This window comes from Drosophila virilis, chromosome X (genome assembly GCF_030788295.1).
Source record: "Drosophila virilis strain 15010-1051.87 chromosome X, Dvir_AGI_RSII-ME, whole genome shotgun sequence".
Lineage (NCBI taxonomy): Eukaryota > Metazoa > Arthropoda > Insecta > Diptera > Drosophilidae > Drosophila > Drosophila virilis.
In genome coordinates this window covers 11,375,654-11,388,747 of record NC_091543.1, presented here as the reverse complement: position 1 = coordinate 11,388,747, position 13,094 = coordinate 11,375,654, and the positions used below count along the sequence as shown (strand labels likewise).

Below are 13,094 nucleotides of genomic sequence, written 5' to 3'. Positions count from 1 at the left end.
AAAAAACAATAAATATTTCACCTTCAATAAATCATTTTCATTTTTCCATTTTCATTTGCCTAGGCATTTGCGAGGGGGGGCCAAAGGGTTTTGTCAATTGGTTGGGAGGTTTGTTTTGGGTCTGGATTTGGGTTCGGGTTTGGGTTTGGGTTCGGGCAGCATTTGTCTGAGTAGGATACCCTTATTTAAAGTGCAAATGCCTGCATAATCTGAGCAAAATTTATATGTAAATAAACAACAGCATAGCACAAATACTTAAAGGTATCATTGCACGACCTCTTCAAATTGTTGGCCAAAAAACAAAAATAGAAATAAAATAATAAAAATACATTCTCTTCAATATAAACCTGCCTTTATACAGCCTTAGCCAATGTTTTCATTTTAAATTTCCATTAAAGCTCTGTCGGGTTTTTGGCTTGAAATTGATTTTAAAGTGTGCTCCTCATAAGTCTTTAATTAAGGGAAGTACTATAATTGGTCACTCACAGTGGGTTAAGGATAACAGAAGTATATACGGTCACACTGGCAGCAGATCACAGTAGGTAAGGATAACAGCACTATATACGGTCACTCTGGCAGCAGATCACAGCAGGTTAAGGATAACAACAATATATACGGTCACTCTGGCAGCAGTTGCCATGCATGTTAACGGATATGTTAAGCATTAGTGTTAAGAAGAGCCAGTTTGTGACTAGTGTTGAACAACTAAAGAACAGTGAAACTAAAGCAGGAATAGTTACCGACATGTATACATATACTTGATTGAATAAATACATAAATTAAATAAACTTAATAATCCTCGCATAATTGGGATTCGATTATCAAAGTCTTTTAATTTTTCTACTTTTTCAATATTAATCTCTGTTATTTGTATAATTTATATTTGTTTTTTTTTTTTTTTTTGTAATTTTAAGATTGAGCAGTTTCCGTATTATTCAATTTCTCTATTAAAACTACTCTCTCGCTCTCTATCGTTTCCTTTCTCTATGCTACACATGTGAATTTTAGTTGCTAAAATTGCGCGTCATTCCCCGGCCCAATTCCTTCTTTGTTCTTCTTCTTGTTTTTTTTGACAAATGGCCACTCAAGTGGATTAAAAATGGTTGTAACTAAATAACTAAATAAATCTGCGGCCTGGACATGCACATTTGTCAAAAGTCGTCGCCCCCTCAAAAACTGGCTGACAAAGTGGGCGGTGGGTGGTGGGTGGTGGTTAGTGGGCGTTGCTGGCATGTCGAAGTATTTGTCGCATATTAGTTAAACCTGCACAAAAAAAAGGTCAATTTTTCGGTGTAGTTAAGTTTTGACAGGAAAAAAAGCCAAAAGCAAAGCTTAAATGCCTCTTTGTCTCTCCTCTCCCCCCCCCCCCCCTTTCACTCGCTCTCTCATTATCTCTCTCTATCTGTCTCTCTCTCGCTCTATCTACCTTACACTCAGCCAAGTCAACATCAAAGGCCGCGGACGCTGCGCTTATTAGCTCGACGGCATTTTTCGGCATGCAAAGGAATTTTTTAAGTGTGCTTCAATATGAGATACCCTGTACTTTTCATGCTAATGAGGTAGTTTTGTGTGATTGTTATGTTGCAGTCATGTTCAAGCTTCATTATTATTAACCAAAACTAACTAAACTAAACTCAGCTGAATATTTCTTAAAATATATCTTCTAGAGCTGTAAAAGATATTTAGATATTATATCCTATAGATATAATATATGTATATATTATATAACTACGAAAACTCGGTCCATGTTTTAAAGGAATGGAGCTGAATTTCTGCGATTTGACAAAGTAAAAGTTAACTAAACATAGATCAATGTAAATTTTAGATATATATAAGAAATTCTCAGACATATTCAATTTGAATAAATATATACTTTTAGCCAAAGTCAATACGAGGCGCTGATCTAATCAAATTTATAATTTATAAAGAAGCGAAACGATTTTATTATCATTTTATTCGACGCACTGATTAAAGAAATTTGTTGAAATTTGTTGTTGAGGTTTTTCATCAAGAATCAATTTTGTATTTTATTATTTGATAGAAATATGAGAATTAGTGTGTTCCATAAACGTGTCTTTAAACTACCCAAAACAGGGTATACGCTCGTCGGGCAAACGCGGTGACAACGTCTTACTTAATGCTCTTATATACGTATATTTTTTTTAAACTTCTTTTTACTTAGTCCACAGTCTCTTTTTACATATATTTCCATTGCTCAACCTGCTTTTTTTTTTCTATTTTTGGGCCTTACCGAAGCATTTGGTGCATGCAACATTTGATGTGGACACATTTTTGGCATTAATGAATAAAATTCATGAAAAACATATCAATTGGCGTCTTAGCACTTGAAGCGTTGACAGCACTGCCAAATCCCCGTAAGGCGCCAAGGCCGTGCCGGGGCCGATCAGGTCTTAAGTTTTCAGCTCGATTAGTGAACAGCATTGGAAACAGCATCTGAAGTATCTCGTGGCTCAGGTGGTGCCAATTAATGAGTATGGAAAGGAGAACACGGCGAGCAAATGTCCAACATCATTTAGTTTCAGCTTATTTCTGTTATTTTATTTTGGTTGTTTTTGCCAGTCATGCGGCACACTTTTAGAACCATTCAGTGCCATCGCACAGTGGAGCCAGGCAGCCAACGACAGCAGCAATGCCAAAGAAATTGAACACAAAACAAATCATAAGCTTTAATTGCGGTTTTTATAAGCTATAAAGAACAAAAACAAGCTGGCGACTTTCCCGACAAGCCCAATTAAATGGTATTTGGCCCACTGTGCGCCGCGCCAAGCCTCAGCTTGGCTAAAAAGAAATCCATATGGTAATCTGGTGTCTGAGTAGCAAACAACAACAACAAGCACAGCAAATTTTAAGAAAACAGATACGAATTTTAAATTAATGAACAGCGTTTTTTTTTAACGCATGTATGTTTTAACGCATGTATGTAAACGAGTTTAATGCAGCGCACAGTGGTGCGAGGTGTGCAGAAGAGTCGTTCGTTACGAGAAAATAATTGTTAGTTAAATGAAACTCAAACCGAAAAATATAACAAAACAATGCTAAAGTCAACATAAATCAAACATTGCAAAATATATTGAATAGATTTTTGCGAAATTGTAGAAAATATTTAAACAAACATTTAGTTGCATTAAGTGGGAAAATTTTCAGCTAAAAGCTGAGTTGCATAGAGCTTTACAAAAGAAAGCTTGCTTCGCACGCGCTTTGCAAGCACGTTAAAACTTGCAGCAGGATTAAATATATAAATGTTCTTCCAAATAAATTGAATAAGAGAAAACAGCAAAATCAAATCAACATGTAAAATTCCCGACTTAAAGCGCATTCAAAAAAGCATTTGGCAACTGAAATCGCTTGCTCTACCAATTAGTTCCTTTTCTCTTTCACACACACCCTCTCCATTACTCTCTCTCTCTCTCTCTCTCGCTGTCTTGTTCAATCTTATGCTAACCTGTTTAGTTAACTAAAACTTAAAGTACTTTTGTAGAATAGTCATTTAATTAGTCAACTGTCAATAATTCATGTTTTGCTTTCGGGACTTTTTGTTGTTTTGTACGCCTGCAAATTATTCAAATTAATTGGATTTGAATAATGGTGGGTCAGTTTTGAATTTTTGTTTTTTTTTTCATATTTTTGGCAGCCGGAACCAGTGTGCTGTGTTGGATCGCAAATGGCGACGCATGTTTATGGTTGGGCTGATGATGTTGTAATCTTAAAACCGGCAGCGCAGCACGTTGGCCAAATCAGTTTGACTTCGAGAACGGACTAAATGGCAATCAATTGGCTTTTGCTGGTGCTGATGCCGCTGCTGCTGGTCGGTGCGGAGGCGCGTGCATCGCAGGGCATGCATGTGCAGCTGCCGCATGGCGGCTGGCTGGTTGGACGCCATAGGACCACGCACAGTGGTCGACATATGCGTGCGTTTATGGGCATACCGTATGCACTGCCGCCGCTGGGCGATCTGCGCTTTCGTCCGCCTGTGGAGCAGCCGGCATGGCAGGGCGAGCGATTGGCTGTAAAGGATGCGCCCGTGTGCATGCAGCGTGATCCGTTTCGGCGTGACATGACAATCGAGGGCTCCGAGGATTGCCTGTATCTGAATGTCTATACACCGGATCCGGTAGCAGTTGAACCGTTGCCCGTGATGGTCTGGTTCCATGGTGGTGGCTGGCAATGCGGCTCGGGCATCAGCAGCTTCTATGGTCCCGACTTTCTGCTCGAGCATGACATTGTGCTGGTCTCCGCCAATTTCCGGCTTGGTGCACTCGGCTTTCTTAGCACCGAAACGCTCGATTGTCCCGGCAACAATGGGCTCAAGGATCAGCTACAGGTGCTACGCTGGGTGCACGCCAATATAGCCGCCTTTGGCGGTGATCCGCACAGCGTAACGGTGTTTGGTGAGAGCGCCGGCGGCGCTAGTGTCACCTATCATATGCTTGCCGAAAAATCACGCGGTCTGCTGCATCGCGCCATTGCACAGTCGGGCACCTATTTTAATCCCTGGGCGCAGCCGGCACACGACGGCGTGGCCGCACAGCGTGCGCTCAAGCTGAGCGAGCTGCTAAACTGCAGCGATGCGAGCAGCGATTGGTCGGCCAAGTTGAAGTGTTTGCGCGACAAGCCAGCTGAGGACATTGTGGCCAAGCTATACGATATGTTTGTAAGTGCGTGCGTGTGTGTGTGGTTGTGTGTGTACGATTGTGTGTGCAACTCGGCGAATAAAACAATTCTTTCATGCTCTTTGCAGGTATGGGATTTCGATCCCATGATACCCTTTCCGCCCGTCATTGAACCGGAGCATGAAGGCGCTTTTCTAACGCTGCGACCGCGTGAGGCGCAGGCCCCACACGGCCAGACGCTGCCTCTAATGATAGGTGTGACAGCTGAGGAGGGGCTGCTGAAGACGGCGGCGCTGCTGAATTTGCCACATCTGATGGACGAATTCAAATCGTACTTTGAGCAACTGCTGCCCATTGTGCTCAATTATGATCATCATGACGCGGAGACACAGCAGCAGATAACTCGGCACATCGAGAGCTTCTACTTTAAGTCGGGTCACAACTACAACAAGTCCAATCATCAGAATCTGACCGATGTATGCGAATCCTGCAAATGACTTGTATGAGTAAATGATCTATGTTTATGTGTACATTATGCTTGCAGCTAATCTCCGATGGCTGGTTTGTGGCTGGCGTCGATGAGTATCTACAGCTGCGCCTGGACGAGCAGCAGCAGGCGTTGGCGCCCACCTATGTCTATCTATTTGATCATAAGGGCGCCGCCAGTTTCTCAGAGATATTCAAGGGTGCGCACAATGAGTTCTATGGCGCTTGCCATGCGGAGGAGCTGCAATATCTGTTTCCCATTGGCGAGCAACTGTTCGTTAGCGCCGTGCCAACGCGCCAGGATCTGGAGCTACGCGATCTAATGCTGCGGCTTTGGGTTAACTTTGCGCGTACCGGGTAAGAATTGCTGTTGAAATTTGCTTCCGACTTCAAATAACATGTACATATGTATATTCCTGTTAGTGATCCGAATCCTGTCATTGGCACAAGCAACTTACCCACTTGGCGGCCCACATCCAAATATCCGGTGGAGTACGCACGCCTTGGCTCCAAGCTGGATGCAATGGATGATGGGACGCTGCCGCCGCTGCTGCGCATGGAGAAAGCGCTGTTGCAGCATCGCGTTGACTTCTGGCGCGAGCTTAAAGCACATTTGCCGGTCAGTCGGCGTCCACAACAGCACAATGAGCTTTAATTGTTGTTGTTGTTCCATGTTTTCTTAATTTTTTTAGTTTTGCAATGTATTTACATAACTTTTATTTTGTTAACAAACAAAAAAAGAATGAAAAAAAAAACAAAAATAAACATAGCAAGTTGCCAGATCTCGCGAATTATTAAAAACAGCAGCGTTGCCACCTGAACACATACACAACATACTTAGAGAAAAGTAAGAAAGCAGAAAAACAAAAAAAAAAACACTCAGCTGTTTACGAAGTATGACATTTGTCAAATCACTGGAAACAAAAGGACAAATAAATAAAGCGCACAAGATGCTTGAACAATGCACATTTTAATGAATCTGCGCGTCGCATTGTCCGCACTGCAAATTACATATGTTTTGTGTGTGCGCTAAATGATTTGCAGGTGAAACCATCTGGCAACGCCCAACGAAAAACGTAGTTTCATTTTTTTTTGTCAAGCTGGCCGACATTGACATACGCATACGGACAAAATAAATACACATATACACGCAGTTCGACAGTTTTGTTTTATTTTTTATATACATATATATATTTATATATATATATATATATATATGTATGTATATATATATACATATATATATATATATACACATATACACACTTTATATACATATATATATAAATAAACACTTTGCAACTTTATGCCACACGCTCGCAAATACCAACGTGGTGTTTTCGCTTAACTTGACCTCGAGCTGCAATTGTTCGCGTCGCAACAAAAGTGGACGACAAATGGCTGGCTCGGCGCTGCGTCGCCTGATGGCGGAGTACAAACGTAAGTGCGCTGTTGGCTGCAAAGATGATGCAAAGTGCTCCGTTTGCTGGTGGAAGGGAGGGGCTGTTGATTCAAAGTGTGGGCGGGGATGTGCTTATGCCGAATGATCACCGTTATTAATTGGGTTTTCTGTTCAAATTCCAGAGTTAACAATGGATCCGCCAGAGGGCATTGCCGCTGGACCCATCAGTGAGGACAATTTCTTTGAATGGGAGGCGCTGATTGCGTGAGTTATTGCCATAACAATTCAATTATATATGTTATTAATATATGCATATGTGTGTGTGTGTGTGCATGTTATCTACGTTGCAGCGGACCCGAGGGCACCTGCTTTGAGGGCGGCGTTTTTCCAGCCCGTCTAGTTTTTCCACCCGACTACCCATTAAGTCCACCAAAAATGAAATTCACTTGTGATATGTTTCATCCAAACATTTTTGCCGATGGCCGCGTTTGCATATCAATACTACACGCCCCCGGCGACGATCCCATGGGCTATGAACTGTCGGCCGAACGTTGGAGTCCAGTGCAGAGTGTCGAAAAGATTCTATTGAGTGTGGTTAGCATGTTGGCGGGTAAATGTGGCTAAATAACAGCCTAATCCAATCATCTGCGACAAACTCGCTGAATCTAATGCGTTCGCTACATATTTTTTGCAGAGCCCAATGATGAGAGCGGCGCCAATGTGGATGCAGCGATTATGTGGCGGGAGAGGAGGGACGAATTCAATCGCATCGCACAGCGATTGGTGCGCAAAACACTCGGCTTGTCAGCCTAAAACCTCGACTGAAGCGACTGGACAGAACCCGGAATCACATTAGCAGAGCCGTCACTCGTGTAAGAGCAGCCCACAACCACGAGCCCCACAAATCCTACTATACTTTAACACAATCTTGAAAGGAATCGAAACAAAAAACTGATTGCAAATCCACAATTCCTCCCATGAGTATGTGTATGTCTATGTGTGTGCGTGCGTGCGTGTGTGCGTGCGTGCGTGCATGCGTGTGTTTGTGTGTGTGTGTGTATGTGCGTTAGTGCTCTTGTATGTATGTACATTTTCAAAATTTAGGAGATCAACATAAAAGGAAAACAACTAAAACGAAGCGAAAAGAGAAAAATACGAAAAAAATTCGATGCTATCAAAAAAGAAAACACAAAAAAATACCGAAACCTTGTCCAATTGATATTTGAAAACCTGAAATCTTTAATTTGTAGTCGAAAACAATGCGATCGCAATTAATACCTATGTCATTTAATTTCAATTTACCGTTTATTATCATTTTGAGCTTCAGAAAAGCAGTTAGTTTCCAATATGATTTAAGTTTAAGAATACCAATAACTGAAGAGAAAAAAAAACACCTTTTTTTTTTAAGCATAAAACAATAAAATAAACTTTAAGTTGAACAGCTGCGTGAGCCATCAGTGCAATACTCAACAGAAGGACTTTTTGGTCACGGCCCGAGCGATATGATTCGCTGATGTCCTAATGCACAATTGTGAACAGTATAGACTAAGCAATGCATGTATGATACATATGTTAATTGATTTTAAAAGTCCTATATTTCATTTGGAGTGACCAATTAAAAATTGTTTGGTGGATGACAGTATTTATTGTAGTCAGTCACTTCTTCTATGAGCTCCCAAAGACCTATGCTTTGGCTGTCTTCAAGAAAAAAAAAAAGAAATTACCTCGAGCTAACAATTATCTATCTTACTTTATAAGGTCTATAAACTCAGAATATGGACGCATGTAAATGCTGTCCGAATTTAAGCATTAGCGCGTCTGGCAGTGTTGCCAGATGGCTGTGACTGCAACAGCTGCGTTGCTGTAATCATTTAGTGTAGCCATCTAGAATTATGCGCTTGCATAAACTGGTCACACTGTTAGACGTATTTTCAGATATTGTTTTTGCTTTTGGGTTGAAACACGCAGCGTGCTGCGTACGTGCGTAACGTTCAAAGCGGCTTGTTTTCTTTTTTTTTTGATGCTGTTGTTGTAACATAGCACGCCGAAAAAGAAAAAAAAAATAACAAATACTTAAAGGTATGTTAATGAAAAGCGGACCACTTACAGAACCCAAGTACCAAAGTGCTAATATGAAATATATATAACATTAACGGAGCTGTCTCTGCAAACGGTGTGTTAAGCGACGACATTGACCCAAACAAGCATTTAATCAAAAAAAAAAATTAAACTGTGTGTGCGCGCACGGACTGATAAAAATAAGCGCAAAGTGAAAATGGTACTAAATAAATAGCATACCGCATTAAGTGGGGAAACATGACGCATGTTGCTGCCGCATTGACACACGCCAGGTGTGTGTGTGTGTGTGTGTTTTTCTGGTGCGGGGGCAACTTTAAGTGAACGAGTGCCGTACAATATGTTGTTTTTATTTTGTATGCCCGCAGCAGCAGCATTACATGAATTTTCCGCAGGAGAATTAGTTGTGCGACTTTTTTCATTATTATTCTTTTTTTTTTTTTTTTTTTTAAATAACACCTTATTTCATCAGTTTTAAACAACACACAGACGCAAACACACACATAGAGGAAGCGAGAGAGACGTGAGATAAAGTGGGCATGCCAACGCAGCTCAATGTCCAATCAGAGTCGTTGCAGAGTTGCCAGGCCGCAAATGCATTTTCGTCTAAGCACTCCCCGTTAAACATTGTGTAATGTTTGCTCTGTTCCCTCAACCGACAATTAGTGCAAGATTTATCATTGTTACTAACTGTACAAGTCGCATGGCTTAACCAGCTGACCATACGGCACACGCACACACAAACACTCACACACACACACACAGGTAAACGAACGGCAGCCACAGCAGCCTCGTCTGGCTGCATAAAATTTCATAAACAAAACGGAAAGCGCTGTAAGCCAATTAACATATTCAAAGAAATTCAAAATTCAGGCCAGTTGATGGCTTATTTATATGCCATTGTAAAAAGCACTCGATATGCAAAATATATTCAATTATTTGAAGTTCGGTTACGCCGTGTGTTGCAACTTCCCCTCCCCGTTTCAAGCAAGATGATCGCGTTGAGAATTTTTTTTATTTATTATTTTTTTCTTGTCGGTTTTGTTAACAAGTTGTTGCGCCCACATAAAGCGTAGCAGCAAATTGCTTATTGTAAATAATACCACAATTAAGTGTATGTGTGTGTGTGTGTGTGTGTGCATGTTATATATAAGTTATTGAACATAGCGCGCGTGACGTCATTGCTCAAATAAAAATTAGCTTGAATTTGGCTATGTAAATGTTTGAAAAACAATTATATATGCGATACGGCAACACTGGCTGACAGTTCGCAGCGGGTTACCAAAACCAAATATTTGCAATGTTTAATTATGCTACGATGACATTGTAAATTCTTTTTGCGATATATGGCAGCACTACTCGCTTACAGTTAAATACCCAATAGAAATTTGCCCCCGAGCAAATGGCAAATGGCAAATGTCATACCCGCATAAACATAACATTACTTACCAGCTCTAACCAGAATTTGTTCTTCCTTCTCATTCCCGCTACAGATTTGGCAAGGTAAAAAAAAAACAAAATGCTTTCGCTGCAGAATCAACGTCAACCAAAGACAACACCTTTGGTGGACGACTATGAGATATCGGATACGGTCCTGGGCCTGGGCATTAACGGCAAAGTGGTGCAGTGCACCAATCGGCGCACCAAACAGAACTATGCATTGAAAGTGCTACTGGACAATGAGAAGGCGCGACGAGAGGTCGATCTGCACTGGCGGGCCAGCGGCTGCAAGCACATTGTCAACATCATCGATGTCTACGAGAACACCTACAGCGGTCGCAAATGCCTGCTGGTGGTAATGGAATGGTGCGTCTTAACACAAACTGCTTTCCAATTGTTGGGCTATCTACTTATCATCAATTGGCGTCCAATTGGAATCACATTAATTCATTTCAAAATGGCGAACCCGAACACTTATTCATTAACGCGACTTTCACACGCAAATCAATTGTGATTTGTGGGTTGCCACCCTGTTTTTAGCTCTGTGCTGTTAATCTTCATTTTATAGTCAATGATTTCATTAAGTGACGCCCATTAAGCTATTCCATATTACCCGGCTTAGCTCGAGCCAGGTTTTTTTTTTTTTTTTTTTTGAACCTAAGAAAATTGCAGTTTCACACAAGTCATTAACTGTTCTATGTCACAACATCTCTATGAGACATTTAACAGAAAATGTAACTACCGCAAATGGAATGCAGCTTCCTAACTATTCGGCTTGCACATGTCAGTCTCAGCTCAACTTTTGCTGCACCAACAGCTAGTCCCAATTAGATTCCAATTAGCGCCCGCTAAAAAAGTCTTTAAAGGGTCCATAAAAAATGTTACACTCATTCTATTATTCACCTGCTGCTTTGTGCAGCATTTGTAGACTATTTACAGGCAGTGCAGCTGATTAATAAGATTTTCTATTAAATGCAAGCCATGACTAGGCTTGCCTGAGATTGCATTCAGTCGTAATTCACGCAATTCCTTTTCCAATTTGCAGCATGGAGGGGGGTGAGCTGTTCCAGCGCATACAGGACAAAGCGGACAGCTCGTTTACGGAACGCGAGGCGGCGCATATAATGCGCGAGATATGCGAGGCCGTTTACTATCTGCATAGTCGGGATATTGCCCATCGGGATCTCAAGCCGGAGAACTTGCTCTATACGACAAAGCAACCAAATGCTATACTAAAGCTCACCGATTTCGGTTTCGCCAAGGAGACCTTCACCAATGACACTCTACAGACGCCCTGCTATACGCCGTACTATGTCGGTCAGTTGCCTCGCAGCTAAAAATAGCTAACGAATTGCATATTGATTGATTGATTATTATTGCATTTCAGCGCCAGAGGTGCTTGGCCCCCTAAAGTATGACAAGAGCTGTGACATCTGGTCGCTGGGCGTGGTCATGTATGTTATAATGTGCGGCTTTCCGCCGTTCTATAGCATCAATGGCCTATCCATATCGCCGGGCATGAAGAAGCGCATACGCAACGGTCAATATGATTTTCCCGATCCGGAATGGACGCACGTCAGTCAGGCGGCCAAGGATTTAATCAAGGGCATGCTCAATGTGGATCCCAGCAAGCGTTTGCGCATCGAGGATGTGTTGCGCAACAAATGGATAGCACAATATGATGCCGTGCCCCAAACGCCCCTCTGCACCGGCCGCATACTAAAAGAGGGCGAAGAGACTTGGCCGGAGGTGCAGGAGGAAATGACACGCTCGCTGGCCACCATGCGTGTCGATTACGATCAAGTAAATTGATATACATAGCACTCACTAAATTCTTGCATACAATTTATAATCGCCTATCCAATCTGTTGCAGATGCAAATTAAAGCACTGGACAAGTCCAACAATCCGCTGCTGACGAAGCGCAGGAAAAAGATTGAGGAGATTTATGCGGTTCACAGCAAGTAAATTGCGGCCGCTAGCGAAGCCACAAAAACAACAACCAAGGATTAAAGGACAAACGCCAAACCTTCCTCCCTCTATAAAAGATAAAATATAATATAATAAGATGTGCCCCAATATCGGGCTGTTCTTATTATATTACGCTTTATCGCCTAATACTTAAGAGTTGTACAATGCTATAGAACACGACAAAAGTTTTACAACTTCTATATCTGCATACAACAGGGATGGTAGCCCACTCCCCCACCCCCACCCCCCGCCTCTTTCCCATTATCCGCGCACTTCTTGACTATGTTACATTAATTTTTGTTTGTCTTTATGTGCATTATTCATATCCTGTATATGTATGTATTGTATATCCATTTCCAGTAAAGGTTTTAAGGGTATTCTTAGTGTGAGAAAAGTGCTCTTTCAAATTGAAATATAACTTATATAGAAGCGACATAACAGAAAACCTACGCATATACCTACTATACTTAATATATATATATAAACATATATTATATATATATATATGCTTATAGTATGTCGCTAGCTACAGCCCCGACTTATAACAACCTGAATTTTATTGAGTTAATATTTGTTTTATCATTTAATTATTTTTGTGACTTGTGTACTTGTGAATTTTTGTTTTGCATGCGAAATGAATGACAAAAATCATGTTTATAATTTAATTTTTAATTAAAAACAAAAGTGCATGTATGTCCCAAACAGCTGTCGATTAACTTAAGCATTAGCCCTGCTCCAGTTGACATGTCGAACACGTCTACGTTTATCATCTTGTGCTGATCACAGCTCTATGCAAGCTATACAATTTATCATATAAATAAAGTATTTGTAGTTTATAAAATCGAGACAAAACCCGTGTTTTTATTTAACAATGGCTAGGCAAATCTGAAAAAAAGTGTATTGCAACAGAGTCGCCTCCGATCCCCTGCTCAGCGTCTCTTCCATATATAAAACATTGCTGGAAATACCACTTTTTTTTTTTGAGCCGGAAATGATTGATTACTCGACTGGAATTTCCCTTAACATCACGTGCTACACGAATGAAATGGCACATTTGTGTAGGGGAAATCACATTTTGTACACGACATA

The 13,094-nt window shown here is 41.1% G+C and overlaps 3 protein-coding genes and 1 long non-coding RNA gene across 6 annotated transcripts; 3 read left to right on the top strand and 1 right to left on the bottom strand.

Moving 5' to 3' along the window:
* The first annotated feature begins 247 nt into the window (after positions 1–247).
* On the top strand, positions 248–12,857 carry MAPk-Ak2 (MAP kinase-activated protein kinase 2). 2 transcript variants are annotated; one of them, XM_070211347.1, is made up of 5 exons: positions 248–261; positions 10,089–10,401; positions 11,081–11,352; positions 11,423–11,838; positions 11,910–12,857. In XM_070211347.1, the coding sequence occupies exons 2-5, from the start codon at positions 10,115–10,117 to the stop codon at positions 12,000–12,002; spliced, it is 1,068 nt and encodes a 355-aa protein (XP_070067448.1). In that variant the 5' UTR covers positions 248–261; positions 10,089–10,114; the 3' UTR covers positions 12,003–12,857. The 2 variants fall into 2 exon arrangements, with proteins under 2 accessions (XP_070067448.1, XP_032295554.1); XM_032439663.2 differs by lacking the exon at positions 248–261 and adding an exon at positions 8,456–8,598.
* Positions 2,925–5,706, bottom strand: LOC138911790 (uncharacterized). Its single transcript, XR_011417439.1, has 3 exons — positions 5,576–5,706; positions 5,174–5,504; positions 2,925–5,118 (listed from the first exon to the last, which is right to left on the bottom strand). It is a non-coding gene; the product is annotated as an uncharacterized lncRNA (long non-coding RNA).
* Positions 3,782–5,897, top strand: LOC6633695 (venom carboxylesterase-6). 2 transcript variants are annotated; one of them, XM_002057254.4, is made up of 4 exons: positions 3,782–4,672; positions 4,760–5,107; positions 5,176–5,474; positions 5,541–5,897. In XM_002057254.4, the coding sequence occupies exons 1-4, from the start codon at positions 3,782–3,784 to the stop codon at positions 5,770–5,772; spliced, it is 1,770 nt and encodes a 589-aa protein (XP_002057290.1). In that variant the 3' UTR covers positions 5,773–5,897. The 2 variants fall into 2 exon arrangements, with proteins under 2 accessions (XP_002057290.1, XP_070067446.1); XM_070211345.1 differs by having other exon boundaries at positions 3,782–5,107.
* Ubc7 (ubiquitin conjugating enzyme 7) lies at positions 6,254–8,161 on the top strand. Its single transcript, XM_002057253.4, has 4 exons — positions 6,254–6,557; positions 6,702–6,783; positions 6,870–7,129; positions 7,214–8,161. Exons 1-4 carry the CDS (start codon positions 6,338–6,340, stop codon positions 7,330–7,332), a joined length of 681 nt encoding a protein of 226 aa, XP_002057289.2. The 5' UTR covers positions 6,254–6,337; the 3' UTR covers positions 7,333–8,161.
* Positions 12,858–13,094: the final 237 nt, after the last annotated feature.

Bases quoted from the DNA above. Each gene is read 5' to 3' on its own strand.
- LOC6633695 (XM_070211345.1), top strand. From the start codon at position 3,782: ATGGCAATCAATTGGCTTTTGCTGGTGCTGATGCCGCTGCTGCTGGTC. The intron at 5,108-5,175 runs GTATGCGAATCC...TTATGCTTGCAG, and splicing joins ATCATCAGAATCTGACCGAT to CTAATCTCCGATGGCTGGTT. The intron at 5,475-5,540 runs GTAAGAATTGCT...TATTCCTGTTAG, and splicing joins GTTAACTTTGCGCGTACCGG to TGATCCGAATCCTGTCATTG.
- Ubc7 (XM_002057253.4), top strand. From the start codon at position 6,338: ATGTATATATATATACATATATATATATATATACACATATACACACTT. The intron at 6,558-6,701 runs GTAAGTGCGCTG...TTCAAATTCCAG, and splicing joins CCTGATGGCGGAGTACAAAC to AGTTAACAATGGATCCGCCA. The intron at 7,130-7,213 runs GTAAATGTGGCT...TATTTTTTGCAG, and splicing joins TGTGGTTAGCATGTTGGCGG to AGCCCAATGATGAGAGCGGC.
- MAPk-Ak2 (XM_070211347.1), top strand. From the start codon at position 10,115: ATGCTTTCGCTGCAGAATCAACGTCAACCAAAGACAACACCTTTGGTG. The intron at 11,353-11,422 runs GTCAGTTGCCTC...ATTGCATTTCAG, and splicing joins CTATACGCCGTACTATGTCG to CGCCAGAGGTGCTTGGCCCC. The intron at 11,839-11,909 runs GTAAATTGATAT...AATCTGTTGCAG, and splicing joins TGCGTGTCGATTACGATCAA to ATGCAAATTAAAGCACTGGA.